The sequence below is a fragment of the Cyclopterus lumpus genome, chromosome 12, assembly GCF_009769545.1.
Source record: "Cyclopterus lumpus isolate fCycLum1 chromosome 12, fCycLum1.pri, whole genome shotgun sequence".
Classification (NCBI taxonomy): Eukaryota; Metazoa; Chordata; class Actinopteri; order Perciformes; family Cyclopteridae; genus Cyclopterus; species Cyclopterus lumpus.
The window spans coordinates 8,627,177-8,650,386 of NC_046977.1; the positions used below are offsets into that span (position 1 = coordinate 8,627,177).

Consider the following 23,210-nt stretch of genomic DNA (forward strand, 5'->3'; position numbering starts at 1 on the left):
TGAATTCAGTTATAATGGATGCCAAATATCTCTAAAAAACTTTCAAACTCCAAAGTTCCCAACTTCTAGTGACATAACAAACCACATTCCCTTTTTTTCACACATTTCTAAACACATTTTTACCATCGGTATCCATGTGCCTGACGCTTCACACTTTTTACATTCACCTTTGAGTGCTCAGTGAGTCAAAAGATATGATTTTGTGTAGCAGCCCTTTAAAGAAACAGCTTGACATTATGGGAAATAAGCATATCTGCTTGCTTGCTGAGAGTTAGATGAGAGAGTGTATACCAGGCCAGCTGTTCCAGTCTTAATGCTAAGCTATGCTAATCGTATCCTGGCTGTAGCTTCATATTCAACAGATACATATGAGAGGTATCAATCTTAAGTAAGCGCACTTCCCAATATGTCAAGCCATTTCAGGTTAAAATACTAATGTTCATTAAAGTTATGGTTTAAGGCATTTCATTAATGTGGGTCCTCACTAATAGAATAATACAAATGAGTGAATGCCTTTGTGTGGTCAATCGTGCATGAATACCGAGAAAATGTGCACGTTGTGTTCGTGAGACTATTATTGTATGCAAACAATAACGCAAACGTATACGGAAACAATAACGCCGAGCCCACATGAGCAAACATATCCTGTGTCATGCATCCATCGATGTTGAGCCACCCAACTTATAAAGCAGCTGCACAAAGTAATATCCTGTTGTGCGTTTGCATTGTCGTTGGACCTGGTTAATGATGACATTTCTCTATGAGACATGAATTATCAAACATCGATTCTGTCACGGCTTTCTGTCATGGCTGCCAATAGTTTCATTATTCGCTAAATGTAATTTAGCATTTGCATAAAATATCAACTGTGTTAATGACTCTGCTTCAGCTGGTGTCGCACTCCAACTCTTGATTATAGAAAAATATATATATGTATTTATTTCCCCCAAGTTTCTATCAGCAGCACAGCAGAGAGACTCCTCATGTCAAGGTCGTTAATCAGACCTTGTTCAATATTGATGTGGGCGACTGATGTTAGTGCTCCTTAATATTGGTACAACACACGCATAATGCATCCATCCATCCATCCATTATCACCCGCTTATCCGGGGTCGGGTCGCGGTGGCAGCAGGTTCAGCAGGCCGACCCAGGCTTCCCTCTCACCCGCAACACTTTCCAGCTCATTCTGGGGGATCCCGAGGCGTTCCAAGGCCAGCCGGGAGATATAATCCCTCCAGCGTGTCCTCGGTCTTCCCCGGGGCCTCCTACCAGTTGGACGTGCCCCGAAAACCTCTAATGGGAGGCGTCCAGGAGGCATCCTGACTAGATGCCCGAACCACCTCAGCTGACTCCTTTGGACACGAAGGAGCAGCGACTCGACTCCAAGCTCCCCCCTGATGTCCGAGCTCCTTACCCTATCTCTAAGGCTGAGCCCGGCCACCCTACGGAGGAAGCTCATTTCGGCCGCTTGTATCCGAGATCTCGTTCTTTCGGTCACGACCCAGAGTTTGTGACCATAGGTGAGGGTTGGAACGTAGACCGACCAGTAAATGGAGAGCTTTGCCTTCCGGCTCAGCTCCCTCTTCACCAAGACGGACCGGTACAGCGCCTGTTTTACTGCTGCAGCCGCACCGATCCGCCTGTCGATCTCCCGCTCCACCTTACCCTCACTCGTGAACAAGACCCCGAGATACTTGAACTCCTTCGCTTTGGGTAGGCAGTTTGCCCCGCATAATGCATATTATATAAATAATAATAATTCCTATGATGAGAGTAGTCAGCAGAATAATGACGGAAACAGTGCGACTACTAATAATAAACGCAGCAGTGGATATAATAGTTTGCACTCTGCACTTTCTGACAGAAGTCACGCAGTTGACTGTGAAAGGTGAATGAGTTAATGTTAAGTAGGAGCTGCCTCAAAATAAGGAGCGCAAAGGGCAGGAACAATATCATTTTAGAGCTGCTGTTTGATGGATGATAAGACACGTAAACTGTACTGTGTGTGTGTGTGTGTGTGTGTGTGTGTGTGTAGAGGCATTAAATCACTCACTCTCTAGAATAGCTTTTTACTTTATCTCATCAAATGTTATCACATTTAAAATCTATTATAGAATCAGTTATATTTAATACACATCCTTCATCTATAGAAGTAACCAAATCACTCTTCAAAAGCCGCTACAAACACAGGGCATATCAGCTTGCTTTGAGGGTCATGAGAGACATAATAATCTAATAAGTAAACTTAGCGGGAACCGCTCAACAGGGTCCCGGCCCCGATGGAGCGATCAATCAGGCCTTCCCCTGAAACCACAAAGAACAATTGGAAAATGGCCCTCTCCAGAGACGTCTGTCCTGATGTAGCCCCAGGACCGGATTATTCTGGGGTATCAGGAGAGCAAATGATGCTGTGTGGCCATTGGACATCAGAGGAGGATGTTCTGCTTGTGTGGTCAGCCTTTGCTCGACTAGCTGCCTGCATGTAAAGACTGGATGCTCATTCACACCCGGATGCTATGTCCAAGCTGGACGAGATCCACACACACACACACACACACACACACACACACACACACACACACACACACACACACACAGTGACATGTGTCTGCTTTCTTGCTTCAACTAGCATAAGTAAGTGGCTAATAGGGTAAAGTTTTAGAATCCTAATGTCAAACAGGCAACGTTTGAATGCGTTAACACAGACCCGTTACTGACTACATCTGACCACAATGTGGAGGGCATCCAAGCTGGTGCAGTGAAAAAAACGGTGGCCAATATTGATCATAACATTTAATATTTTTGGAGACTTGAAGGAAAGGCATTTACTTTACTCTTATCTCCCAGTCACACATGCACACAAACACACACTAGATATAGTTTTGAATCATATTAAACTTGTTTTTCAGAATTTATTTCATGACTACCTATGTAATACCATTAAAATAAAAAATAACAATAACAAAACGTTTTATTAATCAGGCTCAATGTGCAATAAATAATGGTGTCTCAGATCAGATTGGTGTCAATCATTGAATCGTACCTGTCAATACCTGAGTATGTTGTTGTTAAGAGCTTTATGTTCAGGTCTGTTCTCAGGTTTCTGTTTTTCTTTTTCTCCCCCTTCTGGGGACCCCAACATACAAAAGCGACACACCACACACACACACACACACACACACACACACACACACACACACACACACACACACACGGACACGCACACCCAGACACCCAATAACCTGTGGAGCGTAAACAAGTCTTGAGTCTTTTCTAAAAATAGCCCTAGTGTGCGTTTGTGTGTGTGTGTGTGTGTGTGTGTGTGTGTGTGTGTGTGTGTGTGTATAGACTCCTCACATGCCTCACTGAAGACAGATAAGAAAACACGGAATCTGCCAAAGACCACACGCCATTATAGCCCCCGAGACATGGGATACAGATGTTGACACGCCATTAGGGGTTGTGGGATGGCTGTGCAGATACATGTGTGTTACACAAGTGTCTTTGTCGGCATTTCTGTGGTCCTATGTATCTTTACATGTGTGCACGTAAGAAGGCAATCATATGGGCAAGCACGTTTCTGGCAATGCTAAAGTAAGAAACGTTGATATGCCCATAAGATGGTAACATGCCTGTCTAGCTAACGCCAAAGGAGAACAGTGTGTGTGGTTGGGAGAGAGGTTTGGAACACCAGTGGGATATTATTCCCCAATAAGACGAGGACAATTTGCCAGTCTTTGTCTCAATAAACTTGACATTCTTCAGTTGTGCTCTGCACTAACAAACACGTCGTTGGAACAATATTCTAAACACGGCTCTGAAACATTCTTGATTGCGACTCCAAATCCTCCAACAACATAAAACCCCAGAGGTGAAGAAATTAATCGTGCCCTTTGTGTATTTAAACTAGTTTGACCCTGGAGGCATTTCTCCATCCGACCTCCCTCGGGCCGCTTCCTTCGTTCTCATTCCACTGTTTCTTCTCTCGTTTGAAAACAAATTGACGCGCTGGCATCTGAACAAAGTTATGGCGACCGCAGACAATCTCCCATTTTGTTTAGTTCGGCCTTGGATTGGTGATAAATGTTCGACCGTAGTTTCCTGACTTTGTGTGGTTCCACTAGTCGACTACCGTGTGAATGTGTGTCTGCTCCTGAGTTAAAGCAGCTCCGATGCTGATAAGCTTTGATTTGAACACAGGCTTTTTAATAGTAACCCGATTGCTGTACAGCTACTGATATATTTCAGTATTATTAGCCTGTCGAAGCCTTATCAAAGATAAAGTCTGCACAGTTCAGTTTCAATTGATGTTTGCAAGATGCTGAATGCAAGTAGTTGCATTTAAGTTTGATAAGGTAGTTAATTAAAGAAGATAAATGCTGTCATGTTTTTGCGCTTTTCCCACTGCTACATTGGATTTGAAGTTAATATTGCATCTTTCAACACAAGTGGAACATATAATTACACAAGCTCTGGTACGATTCTTTTTGCAGTGATGTGTACTGAACTTGCAGACCCGAGGCTTGTGCAGCAATAACCAGGAATTAATGAGGTTAAATGTAATTTAAACCTTATGCATAAGAGCATGTGTGAGGCTAATATCTGTGAGAAAACAGAGAAAAACATGTGTTGGTTAAGGATCTTCTCTTTGTATCTACTTTCACTTTCTACTATTAGAGAAAGGATATAGGGTTCACAGCAGGCTTTAAATAAATAATTCCCTTTATTGTCTCCATGTGACTCTTCAAACCAGTTTGTAAAACTGGACGCATTCGCTATTTGGTATGCAGACAATGTGGGGCATAAGGTATTTGGTTGTCTTGAATCCTACTACATTCATATGTAGTCACCAGAGCCATGAATCATTTCAAATATTTCAGATTAATATAATTTAATTACTGCCTTCTGTTCACCATCAACCCCCTTCTCTATCTTCAATAGTCTGGCGAGTAATAATCTAATGAGTAATGTACAACAGTAGGTTAGTTTGGCATGGGATGAGGCGCGAATCACAGTCAGTTATCACTCGCTGTTTTGTGTGTGAAAGTGAGGCTCCCTTTAACAACTATATTTGGCTGCACATCCAACATAGCAGATTGTTTTATAGAACAGCTAAAATAATTAAGGTGAATCAGTTTTAAGGGTTGTTCTCCATCCATCCTGTCTGGCCCAAAAAATCTCAAAGTGACACATTTGGGACAATGGCTCCTTTTACAAAACTGTGCCCAGTCTGCAGGAACAAGAACATGCAGAACATACAGCTGCAACAATCATAATGTTGGATTTGCTGCACCTCCTGTCACTATTGAACATATTGGTTATGCTTGAATCGTTTTACAACTTTATGTTGTGGCCACATTCTTTGTGCACGTGAAGCAAAGATGCATAGCCATGAGAACGGGCCGATGACAGAGCCGGAACATCTGCTAAATTAAACAATGAATGGTATCCTGACAAAAAAAAAAGTTCAAAAAACCATGGTGTATAAATATAATTCACTTCTATATAGAAGGTGCGTGATCTCAAGGTAAAAAAACACATGGTTCCCAAAATGAGGAACTTCTAAGTTCTATCATCTCTTAAGTGTTATTCTAGTTCTTATATTAAATGCTTAAGTTTATACTTTATTATTATACATTATAATCATGCCTGCTGTTTCTATCTTATTAGCAAACCATTTCCATAACCAATGTCAGTAAACCAAGCAGATAACTGGACTGCTGATAATAATCTTGGCCATTTCTTGCTCCTGGTCAGTGTCTGCACTTCCTCGTAGATCTTGGCCAGCAATTTGAAAGAAAATAATAAAAAGGAACGGGCTCTCTCTCTGTGAAGGTCATTGGAGGAACAATGGAGCCTTTATAAGAGACGGAAAATACGAGATATAGAGAAAAAGGGTTTAATAAAGGGCCAAACTGAAGAAACGTGGGATCACAAAACCAAATGCTGGACGCAGTCGAGGAGTTTGAATGATTATCCAGCAATCTAATCCATATATGCAGCTTATGTCTGTTTTCATGAGGCCCTGACTAGGGTTCTCAAAGGGAATTCATTCAGTGTTTATAAAAGACAGTTTTTTCTCACAGTTCTGTCTTTGTTTTATAAAAACCTTGAGAAAACCTCTGATGTGTTTTGCCTCTACAATCGTCTTTGATGTGCAATTACACAACTGCTTCGATGTATTTATGTTTTGTTTTTCATTGTTTCAGTTCATATCAGAAGGAAATATTGTTTCAACTTCCTTTACAAATAAAAGGAAGATCCTGAGAGAAAAAATACTTGCGGTTGCAGCCGAGGGAGTATGATTGTGTGTGCGTGTGTATTTTGTGTAATTGGATGACAGCTGATAACACACTCACACACCAAATACACACAGACAGTAAAAAAAAAAAAAAAAGTAATATCTGAAAATAAACTCAGTGACCCGCAGACAGGATACTGACTCATTCCTCGTCAAAGTACATAATGAAAGCATGATACAAAGGTGCATTGTCTGCACGCCCGTGTGTGTCCTTGTGCGTGCGTGTATGCTTTTACCATACGGATAAAGAGAGTATGTGTGTGTGTTTTGTACTTGGTCTGACTCTCCTCTGCCTCCTGTTATTCAGCACCACTCAGGAGATGGCTGCTTCCTGCATTAGTACTTCCCATGTCCCGGGATGTTAATGAACAATGCCCACGCAAACGTCACTCCTCTGATCGGGTTACTTAATGCTGGAACTGGTGCCATCTATCAAAATGTTATTGGCATTTTCTGACCAGACTGTGAGGTCTCCTTTTTGCCAGAAACGCTCATAAGGAAATTAGCAAAGATGATGAAATTAACAACTTGCAATAATGACGCAACAGTAGGAAAGTATGGGTTACACATGCCCCTAACATCTTCATCTATCTTGATAATGAGTTCAATAGCGAAAAAAAGCAAAATTATATGCTGGCAATGTCCTTTCTAAGCTTGATTAGTTTAATTGGTTTTGGTTTGGAAGTTTAGACTGTACTGTATCACTGTATATAATAACAAATTATTACAGTGATCAAGTTGGATTGGACATGCTCATAACGTGTTTATGGTAACGCAGTTGTCATAAGTTCTAACCACAGAGGTCATACTGGTGTTTACGGTTGATGCCACGGTTGAAATAATTAATAATATGCATATTTTAATAGCACTTCTGTTATTCTTATTACGAGGGTGGTACGCCAATGTAGAATGCAATGCATCACTGCAGCTGCACGGCTCACACTTAATTGCAGCACGTTTTTTTTTAACATTTATGTGAGTGACGTCCATCACATGGTCACACCGTCTCGATGTTGCAACATGCGACTGGTTGCCAATCGCTCCACAAATTCCACGCCCATTCAGTCCGTTCAGACAGCTCTGCTGAAGAAGAAAGGAAGAATGCACGAAAAGTGGGAAAGTGTTGTAAGTTGCAGGAGCAGTTATTGGTCAGTTATTAGTAACAGGAGGTTTATTCACAGCCAAAATGAATGTCTGGTTCCGAGAGTAGCAAAGCAGGGTCTTGGAAAGCAGCATGTCGGGAGGAGGTCTTTGGCATTTGGGAGGGAAGGGAGGAATGCAGCGAATGAGTCCGACCATGGCCGCCGGGGAATGATGTCGGTCACACAAGCGCTCACGTAAAGGTTGTGCATCACCTTGCACTCGAAGTCAACAACACTCGGCAGTCATGCAATATCTGACTTTGCCGTTGGCCTCTATTTGTGGAGTGGCAGATGAGATGAAAGCACCTGTTCCCTGTGTTGAAGCTACAAAGCTCATCGAATTTGGTTTATGATGCAACAACCATGAGCCTCAACTTCTTTGAAAAGGTACATTTTGTAATCTCAATTACACATAGTTGCTTATGAATTAGTAACTGCCACACGACTACAATGTCTGAAAGTCAAGCTCCTGGGGTTCTTTTATGATTTGCGGGTGCAACATTTCACCTTTTTGGCAAAAACAAAGCAAACCCAGCTTGTGTGCTTGTGTATTATCAACTGTGAATGAAATGTCCTAAACAAAAGCACCAGAGTAGGTCCCACTCTATCAAATAACATAACTACGTCTATTTTTAAATAGTATTTAAGCAACTGTTTTATTCTGCTCTCGCCATTTATTCCATTAATTGTGAGAAATTCAAATGAATTCCAGGTAGGCAAGAGAAGACAAATACACACTGTCTTGCTGGCCAACTGAATGAGTTGTGGACCAGTGTGATGGGTGCTGTATGGCACACACCCCAATTTGTTTTAATCACAGCAGGAAATAGCTAGCAGCAACAACCCTGAGGTAACTGCTACATTTTTAGTTCAACTAAATGTTGTATTTCATAACACACGCCTTATTCTAACATCAAGGAGTGAACTTTGATTTCCCTATCTCTACCTCCTGGGCTGACGGTTCCCTTGACCCTGTTCCCATCCTGTGAGGACAGCATGTGTGCTCCCATCATCCCACCAGCATTGTTCACCCTGACTCCTGCCACCTGGGGAGTGTGAGTGATAATGTGTGTGTGTGCGCGTCCTGTTTCTGCATGTACAGCTACACACTTGTGTGTGTCTAAAATTAAAACCCGAGCCAGGGTTAGGTGGTGATGTGGAAGACATAACTGGCACGCAGATAAAGTACACTGTGTTCTTGTTATTTTACTGTATGTACAATTCTTACTGGAGACAGAACACACCGGGACTCGGACAAAAAGTAGTTTATCCTCCACACAGGGTTTTCTAAAATGGTAGTGGAAGGTCATATAAATGTAAAATTGCTGATTTCAGGTTTTGAAGAACGTTTCATCAAATGTGCATATTAGAACATTTTGGGCAAAGCTTTGAGAGAGCAGGCCAGATGTGTTAATGTTTTGTCAGGATTATCTGTGAACTGAACGGCAGGCTTTAATTATTTCAATGTTAAGTATTGCTCGCCTCCCTGCTGTCTCCTTCATCCTTTTGCGGTGGTGTTTATCTATTTCAGTTGTCGTCAAAGCACATCATCTATCGGGAGGTCAACTACATTCAGCATCTTTGAACATTTGGAACGGAAAGATGATGGAGTGTGAGCTGTTGTGCTTTTGTGCCAGTGGGTTTTGTGCATGTGTGTATCTATATGCGAGAAACCCTCCATCGACATTTATGTAACCGATTCCCGAATCAGCCAAAATACTGCTATGGCAACGAGCGCTGTAAACACCTCCGTTTAAACACTGGCAAGTCATAACTATGAAACGAGGGGCCTTCTGGATCCTCTCTTGGATTAGGTGAACGTCAGGAGAGGGCTTTGTTGTACCAGCGACAGCATCCACAGTCCTAACTGCATACATTGTGGGGCACGGACGTGGGCAGAAAGCACGTCATCCAATCAGAGTATCGTCGGTTGGATCCCCGGCAACGCGAGTCCATGTTGATGTGTCCTTGGGCAAGACGCACCAAAAATTGCTTCTGAATTTGGTGTGTCTTTGGGTATAAATGGTTTGATGGTCCTGATGGGCAGGTGGCACCTTACATGGTAGCCCCTGACATCAGTGTATGAATGGGTGAATAATGACATGAAGTGTGAACGCTCTTTGAGTGGTCGGAAGACTAGAAAAGCGCTTTATAAGTACATTCAAGTCCATTTACACAGGTCCAGTGAGTAAGCGCCATGACATGGGGCCATCACGTCTTACGAAAGAAAGACCTCATCAACATCGTTTTAATTTAAAGGTCACTGAGTCACTAGTGACTGCTGCGTATTCCCTTAAATTGCTTTGCGTATAATCCTACGTAGCCTTTCAGTTATTGTATTAGTCATGTTTATTTCATTTGTCTCATGCATATAAGCAGTCTGTCACCTTGAGGATAGAGTTAAAACTATCGAGGCCGCTGTGTGCTGACGTCCAGTGTTTGACTTTTATTATGTTCAAATGGAGTGAATCAAAGGGAGTTATCGTATCCCTCTTTCTCATTGTATTACTGCTTCAGCTATAGGACTGAAGCAGCATGTTCCCACACTCCTTCACTGACGTAACTATCCTGGTAGCTCATAAAAATAAATAATAATAATCACAAATAGCTTAACAAACGATCAAAAGGAATGCTATCTTGTGAGTTGAGTTTTTTAGTAGCTCAATAGCACAGAGAAAGAATACAGGTATGAGGGCTGAGTTTTTCAGCCTTGTGGGAGCTTCGCTGGCAAAGAAGAATTAGCGTGGGAAGCTTTCAACTCTCATGAGGTCACAAGGAGTTACTATGTTTGCTCAGACCAACAGATAATTAACCATCTATCATATCCATGTATAAGCCTAAATATCTCCAAACATATTTGGAACATCTGAGATGTATATGTATGTATGGATAGATATATAAATATAGTTATAGTTTACTTTGATCCTGACTTTTGGCAACGACGAAAGAAATGAAATAAGCAGATGTGAAGAATTTAAATGATAAGAATAGTTATTTTTATTTCACAGTCAAAGTCACAACAAAATATCAGGATTGAAGACTCCTATTTGTTATCACAGTTGCTCAACTGGCAAAAGGATTTCCCCCTTCCTGTCAGCGTGGCCGGCTATCTTTAAACACAGAAAATGTTATGTCTTCGTGTTTCAGAAGATATGTCCCAGAACATGTGTATATTTAGCAGGGTGGATAGATGGATGGATGGGTGGATAGATAGATGGCTAGACAGACAGACAGACAGACAAACAGACAGACATTTTATTGTGAACTGTGACGTAAACTGATAAACATCACATTCAGTTACTTTGCATTTGTGTCCATATATTCGAGTGCATTGGAGACTTTGTTGACTGTCCTGGAAGCTCGTTCAGTTTGCTCAGTAAATATTTACATGTTACCCATTTAGGTTTTCTCTGGACACAGTCATCTCTTGTGGATTTGAACCCTGGAGACCTTTTGTCCCCTCCAGGCCATCCACCGTACAGTCAAACAGGAGAAAACCTTCTTTTTCCTACAATACTATCACTACAGTGTGGCGCAGAGCTGTCAAAGAAAACATGCCGATTAGTGATCGTGAAACATCACAAAAGGACAAAACATCACTTGATACCTAGTATTTTTAAATCATTTCCACAAACCCATTATGCATTCATTCACTGAAAAACATTCTATTATTTACCCTGGTCACGCGCACTGATCCAAGTGAGGGACGCATCCCAGTCTTGATATCAACAAGTGGCCGTGCTCTTTCATTCTTTATTAACCTTTGAGTTAAGGTTAGGCACTGTTACTACAAGGAGCATGCACATTAGGGCCTGGGGAACGATGAGTCAGCGTTCGTAGCTTTGTCTTGGAAGACCGAAGTGTGGACATGAAGCTGAGGTACTCGAGGATAGTTTAACAGTACACCAAGTTTAATAGTATTTTTATATGTGGGCATAAAATAGCAAGTTCCTATAACTGTTTATCCCATTTATCCAGGAAATGTAAGACATGGAACACAATACTCCGAAGGTGCAAAACTCCAAACGTGTTGTTCTGAACTTTTGTGTACATAACCCTACGTGAAAATGCTATTCTATATCTTTAAAAGGTCAAACAAATACTTTTTACACCTTACTGTACCGTTATTGGAATTTCAACTACTGTCTATTGCAGCCCCCCCCAAAAAAAAAAAAAAAGGCGAGTCAAAACTGAATCTTTCTTACTGTGTGCATGGGTGCACTTCCTGTTTTCTGATGTTTGTGAATCGATTTGGTCTTTTGGATTTAGCACCAAGGACAAAGGTGAGTCAGTTAGATTAGAAGTTGTATGAGCTGTTTACTTTGTGTTAGATTACACTGTCGTCTTCAGCCTGCAGCGTAATATGCAATGTTTTTCACTAGATCCGTTATTTTAATTTGACCTGTTTTACTCTTCTTTCATGACCAAGCTAAAGCAGCAATATTTTACTTACTTTAACACATCATTTAATTGTGCAGTAGCCTACAGGGTTGCTTCAGACAGAACAAATTAGATGGGCTATTGTGTGGAAATGGAAATTGCCTTCTTGAGTGTTGAATTTTGAATGTTGCTCGAGCCATCAATAGACTTCACTGTCAAATGTGAAAACGTTATTATCGAACTATTGTGTCACAGCTTTACATCTAGATTATATCTTCATGATAGAAGCAAATGGTCCTTTTTTATTTCTGATTCTCACTGACTGTAACAAAACTCTCTTCTCAAGAATCGTAATGTTCGTCAGTGGGCTGGACGTTTTTTTACAGGTGTCAATTGCAACATACCAACTCTATTTACGTTTGCACGTGTAGGCGTAAGCAGTGGCAGAACCACCTGTTAACAAACCTGTTTTCAAGTGTGAATACATGCTAACCTATTCCCATTTTGCACTAATCACCCCTGTGTATCCTTGACACAACGCAGGAATGTAAGCCATCACACAACCACCAGTAAACACATTAAAATTGTTCCCCCCCCCCCCCCCCCCCCCCCCAAACGTCTAGAAAGACATCTGATATTTATCCAGATTTCAAACACACATTAAGACGCCATAAACAAAATGTTTGGTCTGCTTAAGCCAAACGCTCTGGGTCAGATCCACACGTGTCTGTTGCTACAACGTCTATGTGGACGACGCACAAACTGCAACGAGATGATGGATAGTGTGGTGTCTGGAAAAAGAGAGAACACACAGTGGTTAAGTCGGACATGACTATTTGTTGCATGCCGCTGGTCGCCTTGTGAGGGCAATTAGGATTGTAATGTCTCTGAAGCTCCAATGAAGTAACACACTGTAAAACAGATCAGTAGATCTTTTTGTGGATTACTTCTGGACTCTCATGCCTTTTAAATTCCCATTGTAGTTGTTTTACTACCTTTTATTATTTAATTGTGTTGTTTTTTGTGACTGTAGAGGCAAAACATTCTTCAATGTTGGTCTTTATAGTCCAGTCATAGCCCTTGTAGCTTATGTTTTCTTTAACCAATGCTCTCTATATTTGGCTTTGTCGTTCAGAGGAGGTTTTACACAAAGCATTACAATCCGATTTGAAACCGACTACAATAAGGAGGTAAATTAAATCAAGTTGAACGTTAGTGCAGCTGAGTGCTCTGTGTTTGTTCCACAATTGAAGAAAATAAATTGTCAGCATTACCTTACTGGGTCTTATTAAATTTGACTGGCTGCGTGAACTGATGACTTTGTCCGTTACACGGTGTGCACTAAAAGGTCAAATCTGTTTACTCCCCCTTCTTGGTCTTCAACATGTTATAAAACATAGGAACAACGTGTCAGTAATACTTTTTAAAGAAGTTATTTTGTAAGATTATTGTTAAAACAACCCAAATCTTAAAACTAATATGAGAGATAAAGTCTTGAGCCACGCAGACACAGATGTCATTCTACTTTTTTTTTCTTAAAACAAATTGTAGTTTACCCCTGGTTCAGGAAACACTTTACGACTTTGTTTTAAAAAGTGACATAAACCACATTTAGCAGGCCCATGGTGGTCAAGAAAAATCTCTCAGGCGAACAAACGTGACATTATTTCCCCAGACCTGCTCTCTGTCTGCCTCTGGCTCTTGCATTGATGATACTAAAAACACTCAAGACTTCTATCCAGAGGAAAAGGTGCAGAGCTGAAGAAAGACAGGACCAGTGTAAACACTGCCTGGCAGGAGAAAAGAGGGGGGGCTTCAATTATAAAACGAGAGACCGAAGATTCACACTGTGCCTGTTCCTCCTTCACACTCCTTTCTCTCTATAAAGCACACACACACACACACACACACACACACACACACACACACACACACACACACACACACACTGCAACTCTTTGACTTTGAAAGTAAGCTTCAGTAAAGTCTGGGGACTCAGTGTGGTCACAGTTTCTTAATTATTAATTGCACACAATCCAAAAGTGTCCAAAATTCTTAAATGTCCTTGCAATTTAACCTACATTTAATCTGATCAAAATTGGTATACAGTATATTAAAAGTAGCAGAGACGCTGAGACTCGCTTATTCTTGATATCAAATCATGTCGACATTGGATGAAAGGCATAATAATATAATAAAAAAATGGTATCATATAAAAGAAATGAAAATAAAGCAATCTTTTAATATATTTTAACAATGCACATCTAATTTACAATTAATTTATAGCTAATTATAATCTTACCCTTTTCTTTCCAATCATTTAAGAACATTTCTCATCTATCAGTGAGACAACTTTCACACCACTGATAAATATTAGAAACAAATTCAGAAACTTTTAAGAAGATAATGGTAGAGTTTGGACACGCACACGCTCTATTTCTGCACCTGGAGATGTCACAAGATTTATGAACGGAGGTGGGGGAGGGAGGGGGTTGACAGATCACTTAAGATAATGGGAAAAAAGTCTCAAAGGATGTGTGTCCATGATGCCAATAGGTAGTAAAATTCCCCTTGAATCTGCCAAGACCAATAGGCTCCAGCCTGCTGCATTCCTCCTGTGCACAGCTCACACACACACTGCCATGTAAGGCTACCGAGTGCGCTGACAGACTTGTGGAAGGAGAGAAGAGGAAAACTGATTCTGATATTCTGCAATGGTGGACTGAGCACTTGATCCCCTCCATCATTAGCGTATCACTAAGTCTATGGGAGGTATGTGGAGTTCTGATATCACTGTCATATGCCAAATGCATGCTGCTGTAACTGGTGTGCAGGTGTGCAGTTCAAACTTCTATAAATAACATTGTTGGGAGAAACGTGCAGGGTTGATGACCTGTCTGTGTTCCAGTTACAAAAAAACATTACATCATGGTTAATGTATTACTCAACCTTGGCCAAAGTGAAGTGAGAGAAGATGTGATGCACACGTCTATGAGGCTGCTAGGCTGTGATGCATGCTTCCCTCTGTTGGACAACTAGAACAATTACTACCTGCACTTAAATGTACGGCTCAATGCGCAAGTTAAAATAATTATAATACATATGTACAGAATATATCATCTTTTACCTGTGACTCCGAGTGATAAGTGCACTAAAGCTTCTTATAACTGATTACAAGAAATGATATTGCAAAAGTCTGTCAACCTCTTATCACAAAATGAAGCACTCTTCATATCAAACATTATATCTCATATATGAATGAATCTTTACTTTCAGATTGCACACACAGCCATCAAGTACTTTACATACAGTATACGCTCCTATACAACAATCATATACAATGGGAAGAATATGCAGAACACACTGGCATAAAGGTCATCAATCATGTATGTATGTACATTGAGTATGGAAGCATACATTTATGTGCGCTTTCGCGTGACGAGAAGTTAGTGTTTTGTAAAAAGAAAAGTTTTGTGGGTAATTACTGGCTGGTTCGATTTTTTTTCGAGTTTTCTGTCATGTTTTGGGATGTCTTGTTTCTAGCGTCAGTATGTACGAGTGCATGAAGGTCATTCTGCAGTGCAGTGGAAGCACAGTTGCTTATGTTTGACTTCAGCAGGGATTTAGAGAAAAGCAATGGCCTTTTCTTGTTAGATTTAAACTGACTTCAATGACTCCAGGATTTGTGTGTACTTGCTCTTTTTTACCACTTGATGTCACCCTTTTTACAGACACTTGCACTGCTGATGCAATAGTTAGGAGACACAAGGTAGAGAGCTTTAACAAAGTAAAAGTCAGGAAGAAAACCTGAAATACTCTGAACCCTATCATAAACCAAATCCTAGTAATAGCGTGTGTGTGTTTTAGAATTTATGCACGACTCATTATTATTTCAGTGTGACACTGCTTACCTTCCTCCCAGAGAACAGCATACACAGCTGATGCATGGAGCCTCCATTCTTGGTCAGCTCTTTCTTCAGGGTTTTAGGTGATGGGAGTGTCCAGCCGCCCTTGTGGTGCGCTCCCCCCGCCTCCAGGCAGTTGATGGCGTTGTCTGAAGTGAAACAAGGCGTGCGGGGGTCTTGCAGGAGGCTCCCTTCACTGTGCGTGCGCCTGCGGAGGGAATTCTGCACACTGAGCCCCCCCCCCCCATGCTTCTCACAGGTGGCACCCTCCACCATGCTGCGGCGCTTGCTGTCGCTACGCTGCAGGTAGGCGTCGTCACTGTCGTCTTCATCGTCCTCCTCTTCAGACTCCTCGTCTTCGTCTTCGTCGTCATCGTACTCTTCTTCATCCGTGTTGGGTGAGGAGGGGGCGTCGGCACTGAAGGAGCGATCAAGGCGCAGCTCGGGGATGACAAATGAGGAGGAGGAGGAGGAGGGGGGGGCGTTGGTGTCCAGTGGCTCTGAGGCGTTGTCGTCGTCTGTGTTTGACACCACCAGGTTTAGGTTGACCTCCTCTTCATTACTCTCTCCCCCCTCCTCTCCTCCTCCTCCTTCTTTCTCATCCCCCTCACTCCCAGCACTCATTCTGCCGGCCCCATAATCCTCCTCTTCTCTTCTCCTGTTCTCCAAAGTATTCGCTTCTTTCCAGAGCTCCATCTCATTCCCCTCCATACTCCTCCAATCCTCGCCTTCTGTGGAAGGAGGTGGCGTGGGAGGCACCTTGTGTCGCTCCTCAGATCCCACCAGACCCCCAAGAGGCATGTAGATGTCCTCCAAAGGGGTGAGAGGCTCTGAGGTGTGAGGGCTTCCCAGGGTTGGAGGCTCTGAGGGGCTGGAGGGATACAGGCTGCTTTCCTCACCTTCTGAGCTGCGGGGGGGCAGGTGGAGGCACACACCACCTCGATCTCCTCCTGCTCCACCCAGTTCGCAGGAAGGGGCTTCCACATTAGGCTCCAACATCTGGAAAAGGGAACAGAGGAAGGCAGAGGGCCAGTTAGTCACTGTGTATACGTAAATCCAACAAGTTTAACACAGCATGATTGAGATCTACTGTACTGCCATGAGCCAATCCGCTTATCACAACTATTTCATTAGCAGTCATTGAATTTGGTTTTGGAATATCTCCGTCACGCTAGATGTTGGGGCGACCGAACAGTAATGCCAAGAGCCGAGTAGATGACGTTTATGTCTGTTGAAAAGGTCACAATATTAAGTGATGAAAGTCCTGCCTGATCATAGCAAACAGCCTTTCCTGACTGGAAGTTCAACAACCATAAGCATCACGAAGCACGTTGTGGATGTTGTCAAACGAGGTGAATGACAGGAAAGGAATAATGTCTTTCCATCGTGGGCTGAAGGAGGCGTTGGAGATGCAAAGTGCGGTGTATTTCACTAGACTGCATAAAACAAACTGTTGCACATGTTTTGCTCATAAGGCGGACAAGAGACTGAACAGTGTCAGTGAGCTCCATTTGTGTTACAAGGCTGCTTTGCTGCTAAAGCTACTGGAGCACACTGGAGCTCGCTGCACTGATTCCGTCAAACAAACACAGTAAAGTGCTCTTAGAGGCCGTGGAAGAAAAAAAGAAAAACACACACCACAACTCTTGAAGAAATGAACGAGATGACTCCAATGTCTTAGCCACCCATCTGTTCCCCTGTCTATCTATTCTCTAATATGTTTATATTATGTCAGCATACTGACAATTGACCACACAATCTCTCCACTGCCCTCACCCACTTCCCAGGGCCAAACACAATATCCCTGTCACACACAAATGTGCACGTGCGCACACACTCGGCACACTGTCCGTCCTCACCCTCTGCTTTTAGCATTACCTCCTTCCCAAATGGTGCTGGTTTTAAATGCTGCTTTAACTTATTGCAGCCCACAGAGCCCTCAGTGGGTGGATCATTAAACATGCATTTTGAGTTGGCCAACATTGTTCAAACCCACGGAATTATATCTCAAATTTGACTAAAGGTCACAAAGTTGCTGAATATGTAAAGTTAAAATGCGGAACTGTTTATAAAGTTATGCACTAAACTTATTTTCCGTTTAATGTAATGATTCTGTGTTTTTTAAAATGAGCATGATTATAACTTACAAGTATTTACAATGACAATATTATGTGGCTGAAAAAAAAAATCCACCTTATTTTGTGTGTGAATAAAATGTAATGAAAACACATGGGTTCAGGAGGTCAATCAACTGTGTATTCAAATTCACATTGGTATCAGGGATAAACTTGGTGATCTTGGTACAAGTGTATTTTTGACGAACGAGCCTATAAGCTTATGACCATGTTGTAGATATTCAATATGCGTTGGCTGTACTCCAATAAACATGGCTCATAGGAGAACATGAAGTAAACCTAAGACTGGAATAAATACTGAGAAGATGCACTGGTTCAAACGTACAGGTGCAACACAAGTGGGTAAAGGTGGGTTGAAAATCAAACCCAGCTAGGGTCGTAAACCAAAAAGTAAAGAAGCGATGCTATATATTATTTTAACTGAACAGGAGGGAGCTTAGTGTGTATTAAGGAAATGGGAAGCAAACAGTCTGATTGATATTGAGTGAGGGAAACGTTTTATTATCAGTTGGAAGTTTGGTTTATAAAGTGAACATGGAATACTGTATATATAGACCATGAAAAATAAACAGCTTTACCTAAGACATCTGTTATTAAATGTGGTGGATTAATGAAATCACAAGTGCTCAGCTCGGCTTACAAAGACAATTCTATCTTCTTTAAGTCCCCTGCAAGTCTTGTGAAGGGCCTTATTGTGCTGGTCAAGTTAACCCATGATGACAAGCTGCAGTCACAAGACGCTCTGCTCTAATTGGAGATAATGCTGCCTCCTCTTAGACAGCGCTCGTGAACATTTCATAAGCTGTTTGTGTACTTATGCAACTCACAATAGGCTCCCAGATACTGATTTTCTGTTTGAACTTTTATCTAAACTGTTGACCTCTATTCATATAACTTTAGTCAGGATCAACCTACAAAACAATCCTACTAATATCACAGCTCAGTTCTTAGCCTGGGACAACAACGGGGTACATACATACATACATATATATACATACACACACACATGGATATATATATATTATATATATACACATATGTATATACAGTATATACATATATATATAAATTTATATATATACACACACATATATATATATATATATATATATATCTCCTGCAACAATATGACTTCATATTCTTGTAATATGGGCTCTTGAGGCTCAAGGCTCTGTTCTGAGGCCGTTTCTTTTGTATCACTCAATGAAAAAAACATACCACTATGTTGACCCATCAATGAAAACAATCCCCTGCAAACCTCTTATGTGTCGAGTGTATTATTTTTATGTTTGATTTTGCCAAATCTGTCCCTCAACTAAACTTTTTTAGCCCTATACTAAACTTGTGTTCTTTGAGAAGCACAACCCAGGGTTATTCAGACCTTTTGCTTGTGTGCTTGTTTTGGTGCTGGTCCAATGTGGCCACCGTGAAGTCCTTTGAGACTAGAGCGTGGGCTATAGATATATATATACGTGACTTGTTTGGATGTCCATGGATATATACAGTACAACTGCCCCGAGGTGATCCTGACCTCTCCTTTTCTGTTCTAACTACCTCTTAGCCTTCCTGTTATTCCATCTAAATGCTTCACAGAAGTGTTACAACCAAGACGCCAGGGCTTCTTATGATGCACTGGGTGTAGGAGGGGCATTTTATAAAATGACAGGCACTTTTCATTACAGCGGAAAAGTGGACGTAAAGTCTTGTCTAACCTGAGGAGATCAAAGTCAGAGTGCTCGGAAAAATTATGATTTAGATTGTTTTACGAGGCCTTTGATAGTACCAGTATGAACATTTTAGAAAAATCATGGGACACATATTTATTCTATCTATCCATCATACATTTAAATGTGAGATGTACACAGCCAGTTGTTCTCTTTCCTTTTCAACCTCGCTGACCCCCATCTCTCTTTCCCTGTCTTACATCCATAAACCCCTGACTGTTGCATTTATGGCTTGAGACACAATGGAGCCACCTGTCCTGTCAGATACACTTGTTCCTTCTCACACTCTCTCCAGTCGACACACACACACACACACACACACACACACCCACCCACACACACACACACACACACAGAAACCCAAACACACAATTCAAGCAGCTTCAAATTAACCCCCTGTCTTTCAAGCCTGTCCTGAAGATATGAAAACAACAGGCATATCACCAAACGTCATCATCAAGACGTCTTTCCCATTATTACATTTACCACATTGCCGACACTCTTCAAGCCTGCTTCAAAAGATGAACGAATAGACACAAGCTAATGGGTAATGTGCTCAGGTTTATATGCGTGTTTAAATGCTAGTAACACACATACAATACACACAATATGGCTGTACGGTTATCAATGACTCAACACAATACAATGTCTTGCATTGCCTCACTTAAGCAGGGAAATAAAACCAGCGCTGAAAGGCAGAGTGGGATGCAAGGTAAGAGATTGAATAGATGGAGGAGACAAAGTGAATAAGACAAGCAGAAGGGAGGAGGAGAGGAGTTGGTGAATGCAATGACATAGAAATGAGATGAGTTAGTGGAACAGGGCAGAGAGAAAGAAAGAAATCAGCAAAGGAGATCTTGGAAAATGTCCATCTTCAATGGACCATGAACAGCATTACAGGTTCAACATACACAGGATGTCTTTTAGTCTTTTGGCTCAACTAACTGACAAACACAATCCCCCCCGAGCTGTCCGTCAACGGTGGTTATCAATTCTGTAAGTCCGGCCAGCGTTTTCTTGATCTGGTTCTGAGTGCGTTCACATAAAAGAGCAAACTACATTATTTTCAAAATGTGAAGAAGTTAAACACATAATCAAGGCTATAAGTAAGGGTTAGGGAAAGCTGGCAACACATCGTTGACTATGTGAATGTGTAAATGAACAGGCTTACAATGTCACTACCCCGAATAAGCCACGAGTCATTCCGACTATAATTACATTTTTGTATTCCGTTAAGTTAATCTGTGGCTTAGATGTGTTGTAAAAATAGAATAGGCGAGAATAGAAGATACTTAACAAATCCCCTTGGGGAAATTATGGTTTGTATAACAATGTTAGCCTTATTCTTTCAGCTGCAACCCCAGCAAGGTAATGCATAGAGTCTGCAATACACACTGCAACATAAGGCTCAAGAAGCTGACACACATAAGTGAATATATGATATGAATATAAGATAAGAGCATACATACAGATGATGTGTTGTGGTTATATAAATGTAATTTATGGTGCTGTTAGACTGCTTTGTTAATTAAGGTGCACATGTAGGAGAACAAACAGGTTCTTTTTTTTTCTTTTTTTACCAGTGACATCAAAAGCGTGTTAATTCACACAGCCTGTCAGGATCCTTTGTCAGCTGTACTTTGCTTTCTCAGTTAGAACTGATTTGCTTTTAGTCTGGATTAAGACTTTTTGTATTTGTGCCATATTATTTTACAATTCACACACCAAGCTTTAATTGGTCAGTATGTGGTGCTCTTGTACAAGTTCATCTCTTATCTAACACATAACCTGCTCCGGAGCTGGTTATGTGTGCAGCATAAGTTAGGTCAAGAAGTGGACTACGACCTGAAGCTTCCTCGCTAACCCTAAATCCTGCTTCGTAGTAAAAGGCATCGGCCTCCCAATGATCCAACTAGCAAATGATCACCTGTCGCACCTTGCACTGACCCTGCCGGGCAACAATCCAAACAGAAACATTAAAATAATAGACACATTGTGTGCTTTTGCATTAGTTTGCAAATATAATATTAGAATTGTTTTGTTTGTCATCGAGGTCAAAAGTAAAAAAGCAAAAGATTGGATCGAGCTGACTGAGAAGATGAGTTAATTATGTTTCAAGCCAGACGGCAGCCATCGTGGCTAGTGACATTTTTTTTAAGCGACATATTTGCAAGTCCTGGTGAAAGTAATTTTACACATTGTATAATATACTTTATATGTATTGTGCAGAAAAGAAGAGACCTTTGTTTTCATACCCCACTTTTTGCTCCTCTTTTTCTTTCAGATGTCGACTGTCTCTGTCGAACAAATGCAAAATGCCCAATTTTGTAACAACATTCATTATCCCGAGAGGATGACTCCAACTCCCTCTCACTTCGGTGATTCCCTGACTTTGAAACTAGCGCCACCAGCAGATTAACATTTGTGCTTCAGAGTGGTTATAAGACAACATTTTAAAAAAGTCAAACAAAAGGATCACTTTGGGGTTTTGAAGCTTAGTTTAAAAAACAAACTACCGGTATATAATATCAATGCTTAGGTGCAGACTGACTGTTTTAAACACAAATAATAATGCATGGATGTTTAATACTTATTAATGCTTTTCAGTTTTGAGAGTCTCAAAATGGACCAAGAAGGAGGCTACACTTGACCTTATTTCCTGCCTTGTGTGACATAATTACGCACAACTACAGCAACAGAGCTCAGAAACTGCATCCAGAAATGATGAATACCTCGTCATATTAAGAAATGAAGTTACACCGACCAGTGACACCTGCCAATTGACATGACTCCTATTTGGTGTGACTGTGTCACCAGGGTGGGAAAGAAACATAGAATAAACCAGGTGTGATCAATGGATACCCTGAAGTCATATTTGGCAAACAAGTCTCACTGAAGAAATGAAGACTGACAACAATGACCTTCATTTGCCAAAAAATACTCTCATTGAAGAGGTAATTGAAAGTCTAAATATCTGAAGGTCAAAAATATTCTCATAAGGATAAAGCTGCAGGAAAACACACACACACACACAGGTGGAGAGTCACCCAGGAACAATTATGTGAACTCTGTCCCACGGTTACCATGGCAACGAGAGACCCTTTCCAGGGGAGCAGCTGTGCGGTGCGTTCTCCAAAAGAAGAGATGCACCTATGAACTCTGTCATCGTAGCTTCTCTCCAACCCCTCACGCTTCTTATTTTCAAAGTGCCATATTTCATCTTTATGTCTTTCTTTCATTTTCCTCCTTTCTCTTTAATTTCCTGTGTCCCGTTTTATTTTAAGTCAGACATTATATTAAAGTCATACATTATATTAAAGATATATTAATGATTGCTTCTCTCTACCAAGTGTAGTATTAATGATTCAGTATTTCCACCATTACACTTGCCAAGTCCACTTCCAAACTAAATGAATCCAGCTCAACTCAATTAGCAATGCTGTTAAAAAAAAGAGAAAAGAACATGGTTTCTCTTGTTCTTCCTCTTCACCGCTCCCTCTGTATCCGCTCTCTTCAGTGGTGGATCTGTACGACAGCAGGATGTCTGGAAGGATGTCTCTGGGATTTAATCAGTCTGCATTACCCTTGTTTCTTTTGTGGTCTTTACTCACTGACTTATATCA

At 41.2% G+C, this 23,210-nt stretch overlaps 1 protein-coding gene across 3 annotated transcripts in view; it reads right to left on the reverse strand.

The window, feature by feature from the left end:
• The window catches only part of rgs3a (regulator of G protein signaling 3a), a 120,532-nt gene that overhangs the window by 14,368 nt on the left and 82,954 nt on the right, over positions 1 to 23,210 (reverse strand). For all 3 annotated transcript variants that reach the window (XM_034546399.1, XM_034546396.1, XM_034546397.1), the window contains one exon: positions 15,735 to 16,727. In XM_034546399.1, coding sequence (XP_034402290.1) covers positions 15,735 to 16,727 — 993 coding nt within the window. The remainder of the gene's footprint in view (positions 1 to 15,734; positions 16,728 to 23,210) is intronic.